The sequence below is a fragment of the Desmodus rotundus genome, chromosome 8 (assembly GCF_022682495.2).
Source record: "Desmodus rotundus isolate HL8 chromosome 8, HLdesRot8A.1, whole genome shotgun sequence".
In the NCBI taxonomy this organism is placed as follows: Eukaryota; Metazoa; Chordata; class Mammalia; order Chiroptera; family Phyllostomidae; genus Desmodus; species Desmodus rotundus.
Genome location: NC_071394.1, coordinates 85,231,705 through 85,253,315, shown reverse-complemented (window position 1 = coordinate 85,253,315; position 21,611 = coordinate 85,231,705). Strand labels below are relative to the sequence as shown.

General features: G+C 46.9%; 1 protein-coding gene across 7 annotated transcripts in view; it reads left to right on the top strand.

Annotated features, from left to right (window-relative positions):
* The window catches only part of FLNB (filamin B), a 140,459-nt gene that overhangs the window by 83,369 nt on the left and 35,479 nt on the right, over positions 1-21,611 (top strand). For 4 of the 7 annotated variants that reach the window (XM_024556561.3, XM_045192407.2, XM_024556559.3 and 1 more), the window contains exons 12-27: positions 1,165-1,358; positions 2,554-2,667; positions 3,283-3,426; positions 3,689-3,812; positions 4,144-4,304; positions 5,083-5,173; positions 5,456-5,625; positions 9,901-10,018; positions 11,983-12,245; positions 13,625-14,222; positions 14,494-14,667; positions 15,520-15,682; positions 16,298-16,458; positions 18,675-18,842; positions 19,864-19,956; positions 20,738-20,861. In XM_024556561.3, the coding sequence (XP_024412329.1) occupies positions 1,165-1,358; positions 2,554-2,667; positions 3,283-3,426; positions 3,689-3,812; positions 4,144-4,304; positions 5,083-5,173; positions 5,456-5,625; positions 9,901-10,018; positions 11,983-12,245; positions 13,625-14,222; positions 14,494-14,667; positions 15,520-15,682; positions 16,298-16,458; positions 18,675-18,842; positions 19,864-19,956; positions 20,738-20,861 (2,860 nt within the window). The remainder of the gene's footprint in view (positions 1-1,164; positions 1,359-2,553; positions 2,668-3,282; positions 3,427-3,688; positions 3,813-4,143; positions 4,305-5,082; positions 5,174-5,455; positions 5,626-9,900; positions 10,019-11,982; positions 12,246-13,624; positions 14,223-14,493; positions 14,668-15,519; positions 15,683-16,297; positions 16,459-18,674; positions 18,843-19,863; positions 19,957-20,737; positions 20,862-21,611) is intronic. The other 3 variants (XM_024556563.3, XM_045192408.2, XM_024556562.3) reach the window with 1 other exon arrangement.

Below are 21,611 nucleotides of genomic sequence, written 5' to 3'. Positions count from 1 at the left end.
TGCCGCCCTTCAGGTTGCCCTCTCCCCCATTCATTCATTCATCATCCACTAGACCTCAAGGGCAGAGGCTTTCTGTGGATGTTGTGCCTGGCACACGTAGACACTCAACAAATATTATTGAGTTATCCATAGTTTAGATGAATGAATGAATTTTTCTGAAATCAGAAATTTTGGGAGTAAATATTCTTTGGAGCCTAACAATATATTTTAAATACACATCTGATGTATATGCGATCATTTTAGATCAGTGGTCAGCACTGATCTCTCTTCAAAAGGATCGCATAGCAAGTATTTTAGTATCGTGGGTCATATTCTCTCACAACTCGTCGACTCTGCCGTTGTAGCATGAAAGCAGAAGTAGAAGGTACGTAAGCAAAGGAGTATAGCTATGTTTCCGTAAAACCTTATTACAAAAACAGACAGTGGTCAGATACGGCCCACCAGCCATAATTTGGTGTCCTCTATTTCAGGTAATAGAAATAAACAAAAAGGGGTAAATAAGAAACCACATTAAATTGTTCTTCTAGAGAGATAATAAATATTTTGGTATATTCTGTAAATTAGAGATAATATTAAACCTTTTGACATATTGTTTCAGACTTGTTTTTGGCCATATACATACAAATATTTATCTGCCACAAAAACATCTGGGGAAATCTTAATATTTTTCTGCCTCAGATAAATATAGAACATGTCTTGATTTTCCATGGTTTCCATGGTATTCCATTGCATGGATATTCCTTATTGGGCTTTCCAGTGATTTCCAGGGTTTTTTACTATAACAACAATGCTGAATACATATCTAACTGTTTACACATATCCTTGGTTATTTCCTTCAGATAAAAGCCCATGAGTGGGTTTGGTGGGGGAAAGACTGGGCATTGGTTTAAGACTTTGGTGTGTGTTGCCATATTGCCAACAGAAAGGTTTGCTGGTTGATCTTTATTGCTAGATGATGTTTAAAAAAAAAAGGTATGAAATACAGTCCTTCCATCTCTATTGAAGACTCAGTAGGCTTGGTTTTGTGGGAAAGGGACACACACAGATTTCAATCTTGTGGGCAATACTTGGCTTTTAGGAAGGCCGAGGGAGTGAGTTGGTAGTAACCCAGAATAGGTAACTTTTCACCATGTAACCAGGGGCCCCTCTCACCCCACCCTGCAGGGTTTGCCATTGAAGGCCCCTCCCAGGCGAAGATTGAGTATGACGACCAGAATGATGGATCGTGTGACGTGAAGTACTGGCCCAAGGAGCCTGGCGAATATGCCATTCACATCATGTGTGATGACGAGGACATCAAGGACAGTCCATACATGGCCTTCATCCACCCGGCCACAGGAGACTATAACCCGGATCTGGTGAATCACCTTGTTATGTTTCTGGCTTCTCTTTTCTGGCTCCTGGCACTATCCCTGGCACCGGAGAGTGGCCTTGTTGAGAGATGGCTTTAGAGCTTAGGGAAGAAACAGGTCTGAGTTGGAATCCTGGTAGTACCACTGAGTCCTTTTCTAATGTTGGGCAAGTAACTTATCTCTGACTCCTTTGTTTTTAAAAGACTTTATTAATTTTTACAGAGAGAGGGAGGGAGAAAGAAAGAGAGGGAGAGAAACATCGATGTGAGGAACATTGATTGGTTGCCTCTCATACATGCCCCAAACGGGGACTGAACCCACAACCCAGGCTTGTGCCCTGACTGGGAATTGAACCGGCCATCTTTCCCTTTATGACATGACGCCCAACCCACTGAGCCACCAGTCAGCACTGGCTCTTGGTATCTTCCTCTATAAAATGGGAATGGTAGTAGTGTCTGCTTCCTAGAGTTTCTGGAATGATTCAAGGAGGCAACTAACATTCATACAGGCAGCCCTTAGCCCAGGGCCGGCCCACGGAGGGGGCTCCATAAGAAGCTGTTTTCTTGCAACCTGGAGCATCATATTCAGTATTGCCACTTTCTGTAGTTAATATTTTAAGATATTCCATGGATAATGTTTTTTTTTTCTCCTCAGCTCCCTATTCTTAAGTTGGAGCAATGTTTTCACTGTTTCCAAGAGCTTCTCTCAAACCCTTTGAAGGCTGGTCTAGCATCAAGTCTGAGCCAGCCTGGCCAACAGGAGGAGGCCCCCAGCCCCCACATGTGCTGCGTTGGCGCACGTGGGCAGCTGTACATAGGCTCTCTGGGGGCTGTAAACACAATGTTGTTGGTGACAAAGGTTCTTAGCCCCTTCAAGGGTGACATTGAAATTGGGCATGGCCGGAAGACCCTGCCCTGGTTACTAGAAGTTCTCTATGTCAGCTCAGAATAAGGCAGGGAGCCCAGTCTAGTTTGGGGCCAGGTTTTAGAGAGTTTTCTCTTTCATGAGAGGTTAATAATACTGTTTTTTTTTTCTTTTTAAGTTGGAGCCTACTTTAGCATTTTCCTTCCCATAACCGTAGGTGCTGGAAAGTTAGGCACAGTTGTTTGTCCTTCCCCCGTCCCCTGGGCGCCAGTCTTCACATGGGGGTTTAGTTGGTGCATTACACAGAAAGAGAATCATTATTGCCCCTTTGCTCCAGGTCCAAGCATATGGGCCAGGTCTGGAGAAATCTGGGTGCATCGTCAACAACCTGGCTGAGTTCACGGTGGATCCTAAGGATGCTGGAAAAGCTCCCTTAAAGATATTTGCTCAGGTGGGTTTCCAGGGGCCACCTCCGCAGATAACTGTCAAGTGACAAGGTCCTACAGTGTAATGGCAAATCGCTTGGTTCATCTGCTCTTCAGTTGCCTTTCTTACACATTGGGAACAGTAAGAATATTTATCTCATGGGTTATGTGAGGAGTAAATGAGATTCTGCATGTAAAGCAGGGTACTTTTCTTATTTTTATGACTGTGTTCTGTGGAAACAAGGCCTCATTGTTTCAGATTTCCCTGTAAATGTTTTGGTGTGGCCGAAGCTACCTAGGCCATCATGAGAGGTTGGTGAACAAGGATTTGTTAAATATGTTAACTTAATTGAATTTGGCCAAAGGATTCAACTGTAGGCATTGAAATTATTAAGCGTTGAATGGTCATGGTTTTCTTTTTGGGCCATTTGCTCTTAATGACTAAAAATAAGTAAATGCATGTAGTATTTCCTCCCCTGGGTTATGGTCATTGTACTGCGAGAACATGGCATGCCATAGTCTTTCCGTGTGGTTTTATTGATTGGATGCATGGTGACTTGGCTGTCTCGGGAGGCATGGTGGCCCTGTTTAATGAGGACAGGTGAGGGACAGTTCTGTTCTTAGCCCCTGCTCTTTTGCAGGATGGGGAAGGCCAGCCCATTGACATCCAGGTGAAGAGTCGGATGGACGGCACGTACGCCTGCTCCTACACCCCAGTTAAACCCATCAAGCACACCATCGCCGTGGTCTGGGGTGGAGTGAACGTCCCACACAGCCCCTACCGGGTAGGTTGTGAGGCGGAATCCTGGCCGTGGTATGAGAAAGCCCTGTCCTGCTGCAGGTGTGGGTCCTGCCCAGTCTGACAGCCAGGGCAGGTGCATGGGAAGAACCATCATCCTTGGTGGGCCTTGAGTGATGGGCGCCCTGAAGGGCAGAGTGCTCTGGATTGCCCAGAAAGACTGTTTCCAACAATGTTAACTAACAGTGTTTTACTGGGTCCAGGTGAAGGAAAACTTGGTTGCATCTTTTTCTCCATGTCCTTTGTAGGTCAACATTGGCCAGGGTAGCCATCCCCAGAAGGTCAAAGTGTTTGGGCCAGGCGTGGAGAGAAGTGGATTGAAGGCAAATGAGCCTACTCACTTCACAGTGGACTGTACCGAGGCTGGGGAAGGTGAGAGGGAGCTTCACCCAACACACTGATTGCTGCTCTTTGGGGAATTAAGTTATTTTTATAACATTTCAAGGGCAGTGAACTTTGAACCAGGAAGTAGTCCACCTGAATGAGTAATCTAATGAGCCTCTACATCAGTTCTGTGGTAATATCTGCCATCCTTTCATCCTCCATTCTTTTTCCAAAACCCTGGCTTACCACCATCCCTTTCTCGTGTTTCTCGCTGGAAAATTCCCAGGTACTTATTTTGGGGTGTTCACCTGAACTAGAAGTGATTGCTTGGGACATGCTGTGTCTTGTAAACTTGTGCTAATGAGCTGGTCTGTTCCAGGTGATGTCAGTGTTGGCATTAAATGTGATGCCCGGGTGTTGAGTGAGGATGAGGAAGATGTGGATTTTGACATTATTCACAATGCAAACGACACGTTTACCGTCAAATATGTGCCTCCTGCCACCGGGCGATACACTATCAAAGTTCTCTTTGCATCTCAGGTGTGTGTGTGGGGGGTCTAAGTTCTTTCTGGCCACCTGTACACAGTATTTCCTTTCTGTTTTTTAGCAATGGGGAAAGTATCTTCAGAACTCTGCTCCCCAGTTTTTCTCTCTGGCTCATTAAAACCAAGAAGGGAAAAAAAACAACTAAAATTTTTACCACTTTTTAACAGAAGTGAGCAGTGCATATTATTCACTGGTTCAAAGCAGGCCTCTGGAAAGACCAATAGGATGAGCAGTACCTAAAACAAGAAGTAGTGGAAACCGGGAGATTCAAATTAACCTTACATAAAAACGGGCCTTAGAAGGAAGTTCTGTTTCTAGAGATGTGGTTCTGGAGTTGGTCTCATCCAGGTAACCTGTTCTGCCCGTATTCTGATGGTCTGTGACATTCTTTTTGAAGAATTATAACCATTATATTTCTGATTGATTTCTTATACTCTCCAAACCACAGCTCTCAGCTGCCCCTAGAGGACATTTCTGTCCCTCTGACCCCATACATCACTGTCACTTTTGGTGGTAAAGGCTCAGAGTTTTCAGATTTTCTTGTGGGAAAACTTTCTTTGGCTGTGAAGAAAATGGGGGGAAGCCTGTGATGTAGGGGACCAAGGAATTCATAAGTGACCCATCATGGCCCTTCCCTGATGTCAGAGTGTGAAGGCCTGACATGTGGTAGCAGAAAGTTGCTCACCACCCGCTTAAGTGAAAGTTGGGCAGAACGCTGAGCTCTGGCAGTTGTGTTAGGGGCTTTCCTACTGAGACAGTGTCTCTGCTACAGGAAATCCCCGCCAGCCCTTTCAGAGTCAAAGTCGACCCTTCCCACGATGCCAGCAAGGTGAAGGCAGAAGGCCCCGGCCTCAGCAAAGCAGGTAAGCTGGTGTGTGTGATTGTATGTGTGCCAGGCCATCCCGGAGGCTCTGCAGGCCAGTGCCATGTGCGTGCTTGGTCTGAGGCCTGGAGAGTCTTACCTCCACCCAAGGCAGGTGTTCTGTGGGGGCTCCAGTTGAGTGGCAGAGCGCTGTGCCGAGCCCCTCTGCCCCTGTCTCCGGCTGCATCAGTAGAGCAGGTGCAGATGAACCTGTCAGACCGGTTCTAAAAGTGAAACCGCTCCAACCAGGCCTGTCTCCTCACTTCATGGTTTATCTTTCCAGGTGTGGAAAATGGAAAACCAACGCACTTCACTGTCTACACGAAAGGGGCCGGAAAAGCCCCACTGAACGTGCAGTTTAGCAGCCCCCTCCCTGGAGACGCAGTGAAGGACTTGGACGTCATCGATAATTATGACTACTCCCACACTGTTAAATACACACCCACCCAGCAGGTAGGGGCTTCCCATCCCCTTGACCAACGGCCCGGCCAGGCCCCGTTCCCCTCAGGGCTGTGCTGGGTGCTGGGTCACTTTGGAGGCCAACAGTGTGATCTCTGCTCCCCTGTGGGAGGCGGCTCTTCGCGCCTTTTGTTCTGAACTTCTATGGAGCACTCACAGAATCCTGACGGGTTCTATCAGGAGGGCCTGAAGGATTCTCAAGAACAAGCAGAACGCTAGCCCCTCTCTCCTCACCCCAAACTCCCTGCTCCGTTTTGGGTCTTAGCAGAGAAATGCTCTTGAAATTCAGGACCTAGTATCTACCTTTCTTATACACATGCTTCCCGTCCTTACCAGCTGCCTGGTGGTCTTTGATGAATTACTCAGAGAGGAAGAGTCGTGCCTTTGCTATTCCTTCATGGCCCTTTTAGCTTAATTTACCCTCTTCGCAAGGTATTACGGGGATCTTTCTCAAAGACTTTCCTCAAAGAGACAATGTTCAGCCTTTAGGCCCTCAGGTCTGAAATACTTACTTAGAACCCCAAATGGTCCCCTCTTAGAAAAGACAAGAATACAGACAGGGTTTTTTCATCCAGGGCTTTTTGACCCAATTCTTGGTCAGGGCACATACCTAGGCTGCAAGTTCGACCCCCCAGTCGGGGTGCATGCGAGAGGCAACCAATCGATGTGTCTCTCTCACAGCGATGTTTCTTTCCCTCTCTCTGCCTCCCATCCCCTCTCTCTGAAATCAATGAGCATGTCCTCATATGAGGATAAAACAAACCAAAAAAAGCAACCCCTCTGTACAAAGTCATGTTTATTTGTTTAAAGTTGTTTTTCCTCATGCCCACACCTCTAGGGTCTGGGGAGCAGATATTCCTGCAGAAAAGCCTGGAATTTACTGCTGTCACAGAGTGTTCAGAACAGTCATTCCAACCTCTGAGCTTCCCCCCTTGTTGAAGAACAGAGCCCATCACGTGAGAAATGCCGTTGGCAGGAGCGGCGAGGTGGTGCTTTCTGTAGAAACGCTGCTCAGGAAGCGCCCCTCAGTGAGGAGCCGGCCAGCGTTCAGTGGGGCAGAACGAGGGGCACAGTGGGGATGAGAAAAGGGGCAGGCGTCCCCCCTTCCTGGGCGCTCCGCGTCTTTGCAGATGGAATCCTTGCTACGAGAACTAACCTGACACTAAGGGGTTTCCCTGGGGCAGGTTTGTGTGCCTGTTACTTCCACATATGCTGCTTCCTGGGGTTTTTTGTTTGTTTTATTTTACTTTTACTTTAATGAGGGATTCATTATCAGTAGTGGTAAAATTAATGCTTTTGTAGACAGAATGCCCCTTTGTCATCAGGCTGTTCAATGCTGAGTAGGTAATTATCTTCCTGCGGATGCTTCTGAGGGCTGGTGGGAGGGAGCCCTACCTCTGGGAGCACTGGCCCGATGTCACCTTTCTTGCCAGCACTCTGCGTTTCTTCCGACAAGGTACCAGGAATGTGCACACTGGTCGAGATCACAAGGTCATAGACTCTTGTAAAAACAGTTTGAGACTCTTGCTTTACCCTAGAGCTGTGTATCTTCTTGTGTTTCAGCTGCACTGCTAAAAAGTAAGTTGCCGATGTCAGGACACATTCAGGTTTCGACCTGCATCCCCAGAAAGGACTTTAGAACCCATTGCCCCGGATGACCCCTGCTGCCCGTTGAGGTAGAGGTGGAGGTCGGGAGCCCAGGTCCTGTTTTGTTGCATTTGATATGAAGCTGGAGTGGGAGGGTCCGTACTCCAGAGTCATGCCAAGGTCAAGTTCATCCAGTTCTCTGAGAGCCGCAGTTTTGAAGGCTCTCTGCATCCTCAGTGGCCGCTTGAGGCTGTTTGTCCAAACGTAGCCCATCATATGTCTGAGGAGCCTGGTGAGGTCTCGGTGTCAGTCACTGTCTCGAGTGTGAAAAGCGCCACAGTGCCCCTCTGGCCCTTTGTTGTTAATAGTGAGGTTTACTGTTTCATTATTTGGGCAACTTGAAATTCTGCAGATCTCTCTCTATGGCATAGAAAACAGGGTTAAATCGCTCCTTGTATTGTGAGTTCCCCGAGGAGGGAATATTATGATATACATGTATATGCACCCCCAGCCCTGAGCACAGGGCCTGACCGTGGGTGCTCTGGGGTGCTCTGTGTGGACTTATGGCCAAATGGCTGAATAAGTGAAGCCTCAAATCAGAGACAATTTAAAACTTCGTAAACTGCTGGCTCTTTGCTCGCAAGTACCTGCAGGCTGTTGCCCCCTTCGGCAGGGTCCCTGGGCCACAACTTGCACATGTTCACCTGCCTGCCGTGGACCAGGGATGGTTGTCACTGGTCAATCCTCTGAACTCTTGGCATTGGCAGAAGGTAGTGGTCAGAGCTCTTTCTGCCTTGGAGGAGTGGACTTGTTGGGCTGGGGCTTGACGGCCTCCCGAAGGTCAAAGTCTTGATTTTATAGAAGGAAATCACACAATGATGGTCTCTCCCAAGGATTTCGCCTTCTGTGCTTTTGTTTGTCTGTGGCCTCAAGCGACCTCAGTTTCTCTCTCCAGGCCTCCCCGAACCTTCGTTAGCAGTTAGAGAAGCTGGTGGCAGCAGCACATGGCATGCCAAGTCAGGAGCCTCTGGGCATTGAAAACTCCCCGTGCTACTCTGGCACCTTTAGGAAACCCCACAACTCACTGAGTCTTATGGGATAGCAGTCCCTCCCTTGAAGCATTATTGCTCTTGATAGCTGTGGTGTCACAGAGGTTTCTGGAAGATGGGGCAGTGGGTTGGCTGCCCGTCCTATCGTCATCTGAGCTCTCGGGTCATGGTCTTGGGTGTGCGTGTTTTACAGAATAAGATTAAGGTCTCGGAAGCCGGTGGGGGAAAAGTAAAACTGTCCTGCAGTCTGAGAAGTCTTTGGGATGCCTGGTGGCCCCTTCTATCCCTGAGGAAAAGCACAGGCCATTCCTAGGATGGGGCCTCCGGGCAGACCTTAAAATGCCACAGACCACTGCAGGTGTAAATCTCTCAGCTTTCTCCCTCCCTCTCGTTAGATTATTTAAGGTGGAGTTAATTTCCTATCTGAGTTTTTGGTTTTTTATGACTGGTAATGAGAACATACTTTCTTTTATGGGATGGGGAAGCTTAACTGGAAGAGGATTTTCCCTCTGTCCTTGGCCACTCCAGAGAGGCGGTCAGAATGTACAGTGGGGGGTGGAGAAGTTTTTTCCAGGACACCGGCTTAGCTGTGTGGCCCAGCCCTGAAGAAGTTAGGGGTTGGGAGTGAGGGGTTACGAGCTCGGGATGAGCTGGCATGTCGGGAAAGCCATGGTGGCCGAAGTGTCAAGTTAGTCCCTGCTCTGCTGGATCTGACCCGTGGACATGTTACTGTGAAATGTTACACCCTGGAGGCGGGGAGCCAGTTTGTTTTGTGTGCAGTACAAATAAATCCTGGAAAATCAGTCCTCTCTTCTTCATTGATACACCCAACTTTTTTTCTTGGCTTTCCCCGCCTTTGTTATTACAAAAGGAATGTGAGAAAATATACATAGGCCAAAAGCGACACCCTCTTAACACTTGATCAGTGACAGCCTTCAGCAGGGCTGAACTCCAGCCAGCTCTGGATTCCTGGATTCCTGCCTTGCCTCTTTCCCTCCCACGTGGTCCTCTTCTGTATGCCCGGCCCTTTGGGTTGAGGGGGATCTTAATTGCCTGAGACAACCGTGGTCTTTCATGGAGCCTTGGTTTGGAGGGAGGGGCCGGGACTGGCCCGGAGAGAAAGCAGCACACAGGGCCATGCTGCCGCTCCGCCGCTATGCGGGCTGCTAGTGCGGGGCCTGCTGAGCCCGCAGACCCAGCCTGCCTTCACACCGGCAGCTTTTGTTTCCTTGACCTAGGATACAGGTTTGGGTGGCGTGGGTGTGAGGTCCAGCTCACACTTACCAGATGGTGACTTAGGGGAAGTGACGTTACTTCTCTGGAAAAATTAGGATGATAGGGAACTACCCCTTATGACTGTTTGGAGATTGAATCCAAGAAATGCTTAAAGGCACAGAGTACAATGCTCACTTAATTGTCCCCGTGGTTATTAGTTGCTTTTATTTTATCTGATTTCTCCAACAATCTTACCAGGGGCCCAGAAGTTTAGAGAGAGATGTCTGAGATGTTTTCTGTATCCGCTAGAGTCAAATAGCCCGTGTCTCTGGGTGGGGTGAAAGATCCAGAAGGCAGGTTTAGGCCCCGGGTTAGAACGTTGGCCCCCAGAGGTGTACTTGGTTTTCTCTCGTTGCAGGGCAGCATGCAGGTTCTGGTTACATATGGCGGCGATCCCATCCCTAAAAGCCCTTTCACGGTGGGCGTGGCGGCTCCGCTGGATCTGAGCAAGATAAAAATTAATGGGCTGGAAAACAGTAAGTATGTGAATGGAGGGGAGACGGGTCATCGCAGACCACCATTAGGGGCTATCAGGGTCCCTCAAAAGGACAGTTTGCAGAGAATCAATTTCTGACTTAACAGACTTTGTAGCAGAACAGACTTGATTTTGAATGAGGGCCATGCAGTGGGAAACTACCGGCCGCATAACTTGTCCGAGCATCAGTTCTCATTGTTTGTGCGGTGGGGATGAGGAAGGAGGCCGTCAAGAATACTCAAAGGAATATTTAGAAAATTAAATGAGCTAATAATTCAGACCCTGGCACAGTACCTCAGTAATAGCCCTCGGCAACTGCTGGCATCACAGTGGAATGTTTTCATTACACAGAAGTTGGGCACTTTGCTTTCTGGCAAGCTTCTGCTGGGCCCACTCTCCTAGGCCACTGAATCCACACTGGGGTAGAGAGTCAAGCATAGAAGTCAGCCTCTGGCATCCAGAAACCACAGATACAGAGCACCCCCTACCCCCATCCGAATATTCCTTTAGCTTGTTAGGTATCTTATTACTGCAAGCTCATTTTATTTAGTTTAAATTAAGAAAAACTTTATTAGGGAAAATTTCAAACATACAGAAAAAAATGGTGTAATATGAACACTGATGTACTTACCACTCAGCTTCAGAAGTTCAGGATATGATTATAAAATTATTTTTTTACCCAAAAATCACATACACCAATTTTTCATCTAAAAAACAACACAGGTAAGAGTGGATTCCACTTTAGCCATTACCGCCCCTCCCTATAGTTAACCGAAGTTATCAGTTCATCGCCTGTCTTTCCAGACCTCTCCTCTGCATCTGCGTGTATGATTCCGCCAGCAGAAACCAGTCGGCAGTGTTTATTTTGCATTAAAGTTCTCCTGCTCTCCCCAGTGTCTTCAGCCTGTCTTTCACATCAGCAGCGCTTCTTAGAGAACATTCTCACCAAGTGGCTGCCGCCTGGCCACACTGTGGTGGCACATGTTCACCTCCTTTCAAGCTCACAGGGGCTTGTGCATACCCCCAGGGAAGGCCTCTTGTTCCACCCACGAGGGTCTCTCGGGTATCAGTGGGACCATTGGTGAGCGCCTTAATTGACCTGTGACCCAAATGTACAAGTTGTGAATGAGGCCAGCTCCCTGCTCTGGGGCTCTGAAACAGGAGCTTGATGAGGCTTTTGTCCCTGGGGGCAGCCAGCTCTGAGCATATGAATGGTCCCTGTCTAACCCTTCACCCGTTCCCTCATCACTCCTTTTCCAAGACACCAAGGGTTTTGACTCCATACCAGGTAAACCACAACGCCCATTAGGAAGATCCTTTGGGACGGGGAGCCCTGAGGCCTCCTTGGTGTGGCTCCACAGTGTTCATCTGGGCAGGCCTCGTGCTGGCCTGGAGTCAGGATCTTCCCGGGTAGGGGTGGGAGGGCTACTTTCCCAGGGCTTTTGTTTTGGTTCAAAGTCCTTTCCCTGTTTTTGTCAAATACAACACAGGATTTTCTGTGGACTGCTTTGCAAAGACCTTTCAAATGCCAGTTCTGACTTTTGCCTTCTTGGCTGTAGAATTAAATTTGCTGCCAAGAATTAGTAAATAAAACACTGGCTTATGGAAATGTTTTGATATAACACCAAAAGTAAGTAAAGGAGAGAAGACGGTGTCAGATTATAACTTACTGGTCAGCAAAGCAGATTGTGGAGTCAAGTAAATTTAGGTCTGAGTCCCAGGTTTGTGATCTGCTAGATACGGAACCCTGGACAAGTTACTCAATCTTTCTGAGTCTCAGTCTCCTGTTAAAAGTGGTTGGTTACTAATAACCCCCCTGGGGTTGTGATGAAAATTAAAGGAGATGGTATGCTATACTGAGGCCTGGTGAACACAATACATTCAGTAAATGGTAACTATCATTATTAATATTAATCACCATTAAATAATAATAAGTAAATTAATTAATTGGCTTATCTTTTCCAGGAGTTGAAGTTGGGAAGGATCAGGAGTTTGCCATTGACACCAAAGGGGCAGGAGGCCAAGGGAAGCTTGACGTGACAATCCTGAGCCCCTCGAGGAAGGTAGTGCCATGTCTGGTGGCACCTGTGCCAGGCCGGGAGAGCAGCACAGCCAAGTTCATCCCTCGGGAGGAAGGGCTCTATGCTGTTGACGTGACCTACGATGGACACCCCGTGCCTGGGAGCCCCTACACGGTGGAGGCCTCACTACCGCCTGACCCCACCAAGGTCAGCTTATGTTTTTGTTCGAGAACGCATCCCCTGTGGTCTAATGTAACACCACACACAGTTCTTCTCTAATGCTGGCAAACACCTTTACAAAATCGTGTTGTGTTGAAAGTCAGTTTTCAGTGGCTGACAGTGTTCTCTTTCCTCCAGTGGAGCATGGAGCGTTCTGTGGGCAGCTGGGTCTCACCGCTGCCCATCCTCTCACTATGCGGCAGTGCGGGGCCCCGCCCTGAGTTCTCTTCCTTCGAGTGTAGGTGTAACAATGGCACTCGCTTCAAAGTGAGCCTGTCAGGGTGGGGGAGATTGGTGAATGGGGAGGCCTCAGCTGGTGTCTGGCACAGAAGGAGCTCACCCACAGATGTTATAATAATTAAATATAAAAATGGGTTATTCTGGGGTGGGGTGGAGGGATGGGGAGAAAAGGCAAACAACTGTAATTGAATAACAATTTTAAAAAAAACGGGTTACTCTCATTGTCATTTCATCCTAATCGTCCTGAATCAAGGGTGTTAAGAGTATTTCCAGTGGTTGAATGGCGTGAATCCTATAAAACTCTCTTCTTTGTTGAATCGGAGGTGAAAGCTTTACTCTCTCTTTTGCCTCTTTTTAAAATCAGTTTGTTTGTTTTTAATTTTTATTAGACTTCTATTTTTAGAGCAGTTTTAGGTTATAGTAGGATAACCTAAAACTATAGTAGGAGAGAAAGGTACAGAGATTTCCCATATTATCCCTGCCCCCACCCCCTACCTGCATGGCCTCCTGCTATCATCCCTCCCCACAGAGCGGTCCCTTAGTTATAACTGATGAACCTACATTGACATCATAATCACCCAAAGTCCACAGTGTACATTCGAGTTTACTCTTGGTGTTGAACAGCCTGTGGGTTTGGACAAATACGTAATGACATATCTACCATTACCGTTATTTTCTTTTTATGCGGACTTTGTCAAGGGAGGTGTAGTAGCCAAAGCAACAGTAAGGTCCATGCAAACTGTTCTGTGAGCACTCAACCCGGGAAGCCTGCGTGAGTTTGTGGGACTGGACGTTAGGTCTCTGGCTCTGCCCCGCAGGTGTACAGGAGCTGGGCACCGCAGGAGTGGGTGACGTCCTGCTCTGTGCTTCAGAGGCCCACGCCCCTCCCTTTCAGGTTGATTAGTTCACAGCCACATCTCCCTTGGCCATTTGCAGCAGCAGCGACTGCATGGTGGCTGTAACTCAGTGGTGTGGTGAGTCTGTCACACGTTGGGCCCCAGGGAAAAGGCCCACCTAATTGAAATGCTGTTCAGTGTTGATTATAGTCTTGGGTGTTGAAAGCAGCACTGGCCGAGCAGCAATATTAGCATCAGGCAAAGTTGGATTTTCATTCTTTCTTCAAATAGGTGAAGGCCCATGGCGCTGGCCTGAAGGGTGGTCTTGTGGGCAAGCCCGCCGAGTTCACCATTGACACCAAAGGAGCTGGAACTGGCGGTTTGGGCCTAACTGTGGAAGGTCCGTGCGAGGCGAAAATTGAATGCTCCGACAATGGCGACGGGACCTGCTCCGTCTCTTACCTACCCACAAAGCCTGGGGAGTACTTCGTCAACATTCTTTTTGAGGAAGTCCACATACCTGGTTCCCCCTTCAAAGCCGACATTGAAATGCCATTTGATGCCTCTAAAGTCGTGGCCTCAGGACCTGGCCTGGAGCATGGGAAAGTGGGTGAAGTTGGGCTGCTTAGTGTTGACTGCTCAGAAGCAGGGCCTGGGACCCTGGACCTGGAAGCTGTCTCAGACTCCGGAGCAAAAGCTGAAGTCTGTATCGAGAACAACAAAGATGGCACCTATGCAGTGACCTACATGCCCCTGACCGCGGGCATGTACACGCTGACCATGAAGTATGGCGGTGAGCTTGTGCCCCACTTCCCTGCCCGCATCAAGGTGGAGCCTGCCGTGGACACCAGCAGGGTCAAAGTCTTTGGGCCAGGAATAGAAGGAAAAGGTGGGTTCCATTAAAAAAGAGAGAGGCTGCAACCCCCCACCTTTGTCCCAAAATGTGTACAGTGCTTATGTTGTCACCTGGCTGAGGCTACCCTGGAAGGGGCTTCTTTTTGGTGGGGGCAGGGAGTGCATATTAGTTTCCTGATTTTGAGAGTTAGACCAGTTGTCTGCTATCACTTACTTATGCCTTCAGTGCCAACAACCTTGGTTCTTGGGTTTGCTCCTGGGTCTGAGGTGTTGGTGACGTTCTTATCTGTGTGATTGCTCTGCAGATGTGTTTCGAGAAGCCACCACGGACTTCACGGTCGACTCCCGACCCCTGACAAAGGTGGGAGGCAACCACATCAAAGCCCACATTGCCAACCCCTCAGGGGCCTCCACCGAGTGCTTCGTCACGGACAACGCCGATGGCACCTACCAGGTGGAGTACACACCCTTCGAAAAAGGTGAGTTGACTTCTTAGACATGACACCGTTCAAAACTGTGCCTGGCCATTTCTTCCTGGTGGCTGATGATGATTTCTGCCCCCTGTACTCAGCCCATCCTCTCAGCAGAGGCCCTTGAAAAGTGACAGGGAAATACGAAAACCTTCCTCCCCAACAGAGCCACCCAGACTCGGGACCTGGCATGCTGGCCCTGCTGTGTGGCGGTTGGGCGGGGTTTAACCTAAGCCTCATCTGAGCAGCAGGATATGGGGCGGCATAATGGGTATTGATCATTTGCGCAATTTTTTTTTAACACATTGATTTCTTTCCAGAATATTCAGAATTGTAAAACATTTTCAGAAATGATGAAGGCATGAAGAAACAAAATCAAAGTATCATATCCTCATTACAAAATCTATAGATATTCTGGTGTAGAAATGTAAACTCTTTTTTTTTTATAGATGCCTGTATATTGTATTTTATAGATTATTTTTTGTCTTTTGGTAAGTGACTGGATGGAGTTTTCCCAAAATAGGGTAGTATATTTAAGATGACTGACTTCAATGTAGACTTAGTGGTACTTGTTTGGAGAAGAGACCTTGTGTGTGTGTGTGTGTGTGTGTGTGTGTGCTGGTTTGTGAGTGTGTGGTGGTGAGGGTTGTATATATGCCAACTGAACAGAAAGCATCAATGGACATTTTATATTTTTTAAAAATTAAATTACATCAATATTACTGTTTTTTTAACCTGCCCTTTTCAAATAACATGGTAAAGCACGCAGATACGAATGCTAGATAAAAGCCTGGAGTAGAGGCTTTTCCCATAAAAAGGTGACTTCTGTACAATACATTTTTGGTTTTTTGTTTTGAACAGGTCTCCATGTAGTGGAAGTAACGTATGATGATGTGCCCGTCCCAAATAGTCCCTTCAAAGTGGCTGTAACTGAAGGCTGCCAGCCATCTCGGGTTCAAGCCCAAGGACCTGGATTGAAAGAGGCCTTTACCAACAAACCCAATGTCTTCACTGTGGTTACCAGGTAAGCAAGGCCCTGGGGTTTGTGTGTTGACTCTCTAAAGAGGAATAGCCCTAAGCAGTTTTAACTGCTTTAAAGAAGTTTTATGGGTGTTTCCTACATATGTGTAAAGTCTCGCAAATTTTGAGAGGCATTTTTTTCATAATAAAAGAAGCATTTTGTCCTGTAGAGACTTATATTACAGAGAAAGACCAAGTACACTGGAAAGGTACCAGAAAACACTGATAATAACTGCCATAAAACTGCTGAGCAAACCAGGACTAGATGCAAGCTCCTTAACTCGACAATGCAGAAATATATAGCCAATCTCATATTTAAGTGAAATGTGAGAAGAATTCCTATTAAAATGAGTCACAAGGCACATGCCTGAATTGTACTTGTAGTCCTAACCAATGCAATTAGATAAGAAAAACAAATGAAGGATAAACATTGGAAAGGAGAGGTCAAAGCTGTCTATTTATATTACATCATTGAGAAATTCCCTGTGTGAGAAGTGTCACAGTAGTTGAGTTGGGTTGGCTAAATGGGAAGTTTATAGAGGGATTTGAAATGAATTTTGTCAGTAGCACATTGGTATGAGCCAGTAGTACTGCTTTACTTTCTTTCCACACTTTCCAGAGGGGCAGGAATTGGTGGGCTCGGCATAACTGTCGAGGGACCATCAGAGTCGAAGATAAACTGCAGAGACAACAAAGATGGCAGCTGCAGCGCCGAGTACATCCCCTTTGCTCCAGGGGATTACGACGTGAATATCACATATGGAGGAGACCACATCCCTGGTAAGCTCTCCCTCAGAAAGGAACCCAAAGAACAGTTGATTTTGCATACCTCCCTGAATAAGAAAAATAGTCTGACATTTGTAGTTGCTGCAAAGGGAGAATATTCCTTAGAGCTGCATCTCCAGGAATAACTTAACTCCCAGTAGGACCAGTAATATGGGAAAAAAGCATTGACTTGGAGTTTTGACTAAAAATGTTCATGTGTTGGAGGACCTAGTTCTTAATTTAAAGAAGACCTGTTTCTTTACAGAGTTGAAAATCTTCACTTTATTTTGTGGTTGGTTCTTATTTGTCTTATATATGCATCTTGGTTTTTGTTTTTCAATTGCAGTCCTGGCAGCTGATAAAGATACACAACTTCACATTCTTATTTATTAATTTATTTTCTATGGGATGATATAGTATATATACTTCCTGAAAAACAGGGTTTGTCATCCTCAGAACTGTTGATATTTTGGGTGGGATAATTCTTGTTGTGGGGGCTGCCCTATTCATTGCAGGGTATTTAGTGGCCCATTTTGTGGCAACCAAAAATGTCTCCAGATATTGTCACATTTCCAGTAGGGGACAAAACGATCCCCACTTGAGAACCACTGCTATAAATGATTCAAACAGTAAAAAAAACATAACTTCAGTAATGAAGGGCTCTCTAACTTCCATATTCCAGCAGGGGCATTTTCATAGGTTTAGTTCTGTTTCTTTAATGAAACATTTGCCACCCAACACACATCAGAAATGGAGGTGAGTGTGTGGCATGGTGCGGACGCAAGTCCAAGGACTCTAGTGCTACTCCTGAGTCAGCTGAGGCCTCATCTCAGGTGTGGTGAGAAAGAGGGCAGAGTCCCACCCTGAGAGCCCCAGGTCAGGAGCAGCCTCGGATGGGTGAGTGTTATTCTTACCCTGGAAGCCGTAAGCCACAATGAGACTGACCGGAAGGGGCAGGCTGAAGGTTGAGCTTTCAGGGTTCTGGATTAGCTCCCAGGAAGCTGGAGTGTCCCCTGACCACACTCTTTCCCAACTCTGCCTGCCCCCCCTCCCCTGCCCCGGTCACATGCAGCCACACACACAGTCACATTCACTGTCTGTCACATTGATCAGAAAGCACTGACTTCTGTTCAAAGTAGTTCTACTCAGGTGTTCATTTAAACCTTAATTCATTTAAAGTAATATTCTCAAACTTACTTTTGCAGCTCTTTCAATGTAGATTTCTAAATTCCTATAATTACTTATCAAGAGGAATTCAGCCATGGGCCCGACACTCAAAGCTCCTGCCCCCTGGAAGCTGCTTGTCTAGGGTTTCTAGCACTAAAACGATGGTTTGACTGCTCTGAAGGAAAAGAGGGGCTCAGTTACAGAACACGGAGCCATGGGCACCTTTTGGAGTTTCATGGTTCTGTAGTTCATGAGATAGGAAAGTAGAGCTCAGAGGTCACCAGAGGGGACCTGGTGGCTCCAACCCGGCAGGTGGCAGTGGAGATGGGCATCTCCTGGTAGTGGACACATTTTGACTTTATTGGAAAGTCTAGAGAATGCTATCAGCTTTGAGATCCGCCTTGCAGAAGAGGCTGAGAGTTTGGCTCCTGTGGCTGACTCTTGAGCTTGAAGCATTTGAAAGCTTGGCCATCCTTGAGCATAATGACAGGAAGAGGCCCTTTTGCAGTTTTTCCATCAGCAGAGAGTTTCAGATATTCTGTTGCCTCCCAGAGCCAAATGCCAGCTTTTCCTGGACCCCAGAATTTTCCCAGGCAGAGTCATTTAGTAAAATGTTGGTTGGTTTTCTTAGTGTCAGGCTCATAGCTAAGGTAACTTGGGAAGTGCTGCTGTGAAACTTTCAGCAACCTGCTAGCTTCTAAATTTCCTTCATGGAAATTTGGGTTGGCTAAACATCAGCCCAGTTTTTCCTGGCCTGGAACAAACCCATAGTGGGATTATTTTTAATAAGGTATCCTGTCTTAGCTGCAGTGGCATGTTGGTTTCCTCTGGTGGTCTGTCTGTGGTGGCTGTGCAGGCCACTGGATCGACTGGGATGCGCACATCAGGAAGAGGGTCTGCGTGATTGATTGGTGATGTCTGCCTGGAGTCTGTGCAGGCAGTGGTGCAGAATGCTTGACTTCTGCTGTCCGGGACTTGATGTTCTCTTGCTGGTTCTTGGCTGCTTTCGTGCTACGTTCAGACAACTTCAGTGGAGGCTCAGAACCCGATGACCTCTTTTCCAGGCAGTCCTTTCAGGGTTCCTGTGAAGGATGTCGTGGACCCCAGCAAGGTCAAGATCGCCGGCCCCGGGGTGGGCTCAGGTGTCCGCGCCCGCGTCCTACAGTCCTTTACAGTGGACAGCAGCAAGGCCGGCCTGGCCCCACTGGAAGTGAGGGTCCTGGGCCCACGAGGTAAGTATGCATCCTGCCTTCCCGCTGACACTCACCTGCCCCGGGCAGAGGCAAACATGACCCAGAGCAAGCACTTGGCTTTTGAGTTTGGTCATGAATTTAAATTTCTTAAATTGCTTTATTGCTCCATATTCTAGCTAAAGAATAGAAGTTCGTGTTCTAAAAGTAGACAGGCCTGTTATTCCTCTATTGGCCTGTCTTTTCTGTTTATTTAAGGAAGTAGTTGCCACCCAATTTATGATCCAGCTGTAAATGTCTTTCTAATTTCAGTTTTTTAGAGTAGAGAGATGAAGCAGGTAGTGTTTGGGTTCACACATGGGTAATGGTTGTGTAGCTGCTGCTTTTGTGTTTCGGCGTTTGTGAGGTGATGGAAGTTAGTCTGGATTCGGATGGGTGGTGGGTTCAGAGGTGATACCTCTGTTTAAAATGGCTTGCTGCTCCAAATTTCTGGAAATGACAGCTCCTCAGCCCACATGGCACACAGCTTTGTCATCGTCCCTACTCCCTGGAGCAAGGGGATCTTTTCAAGGGATGGCCTTTGTTGGCAATTTGGTCTGCCCTTTTGGCATCCTGGATATGGGGTTTAGTAAGGCAGGTAGACCACTTTGGACAAAGCACTTAAGCATGCTAAAATTCACCTTTTTGGTGTAACCCCATTTCCTCTTCTAGAATTTAAAATGTGTCATTTTCTGCCTAATTTCTTAAATTATCTGGGGTTATCCCCAATGATGTGTTTCTGTCATCAATAAGGGGGCTTCCTTATTTGAAGAGGAACTTTCTCCTTGATGGAGTTAGTTCAGGAGGTTATGCCCCTTTAAACTCGGGGTAGAAGTGTTTTGGGGAAATGAGATCATGGGGCTAGATCCTGATTGTAGAGTTACTGAGCCTCAAGACCTGTGCATGTGTGTGCATGGAGAGACAGAGAGAGAGAGAGAGAGAGAGAGAGAGAGAGAGAGAGAGCGCGCACTTAGTGATGTACCTGTGTCATGGAGATTCTTAAGTAACAGCCTTTCAATTTTAGCTGATGAGACAGATTCCCAGGCATGGCGCAGCCCCTTGAAAGCCATTTCAGAGTTCTTTAAAGGTGACCTGAAGGGTGACTTTATGGAGACAGGTTTGCATTTTCCTATTGGCTGCTGCTCTAATTTATGTAACCTGAATGCCTCTTGTTGGCCTCATCCCTGAAATTGCCTTGTACCCTCCTCCTCTGCTTTGCTTAATGAGTGTGCTATGCTTTGATTAGCCCGCCCTGCAGTTGATCTGTCCGTGACACTTATATTTAGAACTGGAATCTAAAATCTAGCAACCCAGTGCATGCCTTGATTATGCTTTAACATAATCTCCAGCTGTCTCCCACATGCGTCACATCAATGGTCTCAGCCCATGAGAAGGGCACCCTCACCTGCCCTGCACCTACACCCATGTGCTCAAAGGTGGCTACGAGTCTTAACTCGCCATCCCATTGGTTAATTTTTGCTGTTCTGAGTTCTGGATTCTTTGGCCCTTTCTCAGCTCTAGAGTAAAGTTTGCCACATCTCAAGCATGCCTAACCAGCTTGAACGGATATTACAGCATGTCTGCAACATGCATCTTTACCACACGCCCTCCAGGAACAAATGCGGGCAGTCTCCTTAATTATACTCTAGGTCTGACTGAGTGTACTTCAACCAGTAACAAGCTGAAGGTGTCTCTTGGGGTCATTTCTGCAACTGTGAATTGAGGATCCTGTCTCCTGTGATTTCTTAGGCCTCTGATTATAGCCTGCTTGCATTTATGTTACTCATCAGTGGAAACTAATAGCTCTTGGGGATGAATGTGATCCTTTTTGAACTCAACCCAGGGTGGAGTTCAGGGGAGGCCAGCCATTCCTTCAGACCTCTCATCTCTGCCCTCAGGCCTAGTGGAGCCGGTGAATGTGGTGGACAATGGGGACGGCACACACACGGTGACCTACACCCCATCCCAGGAAGGGCCTTACATGGTCTCCGTTAAATATGCCGATGAAGAGATCCCCCGTAGGTAAGCTCCTGACACTCGGGGGAGGGGTCCAAACCAGACACAAACCCACCCCTCTGCAGGGCTCACCAGCATGGCTCTGGCGGCCCAGGCATCCATCCGGCTCTCATCGAGAGCAGCGTGCTCTGTGCAGGTGTCAGCACATCCTAGCCTCGACGTCTGTGTGTCCCGCCCTCTTGCCCCTCACCCCCTTCTTCCTTTCCACCATTATTAACTTAAAGACAAGCTGAAATTAAGGAGTGGGGAATTTTTGAAAAAATACAAGTAATGCATTAGTTTATCAAAGTCTTCTTTCTGCTGACCCTGCAAGTAATTTTCTGATTAGGGCAAAGATTTTTACTTCTTTACTTGACGGTTTAGTTGACAAGGGCATTCCCATAAGGGCTTGGGTAGAAACCTTGTTCCTCGTTCATATTAATACAAAAAATATTCCATAAACTCTTCACCTCTGAGAACAGCCTTTAAGGTGTTTTTTTAAAAATTGTATTTAAGATTAAAAAGTGTTACCCATACCCCAATATACGTATTTTACATAAAGATATATATATATATTTCTAGCTATATAGAAATATGATTTATAAATTATATTTATGTATTACTTTACTAATAGCATATCACTAAGGCATATTAAAAATAGAAAATAAGAAGATGAGATAAAATATTAAGACTGAATTTTCAAAATTCCCTTTCTATTTTGGTGACCATTGTTTCAGCATAATACAAGTAGTGAAATGTGTTTAACCCCATGTTCTC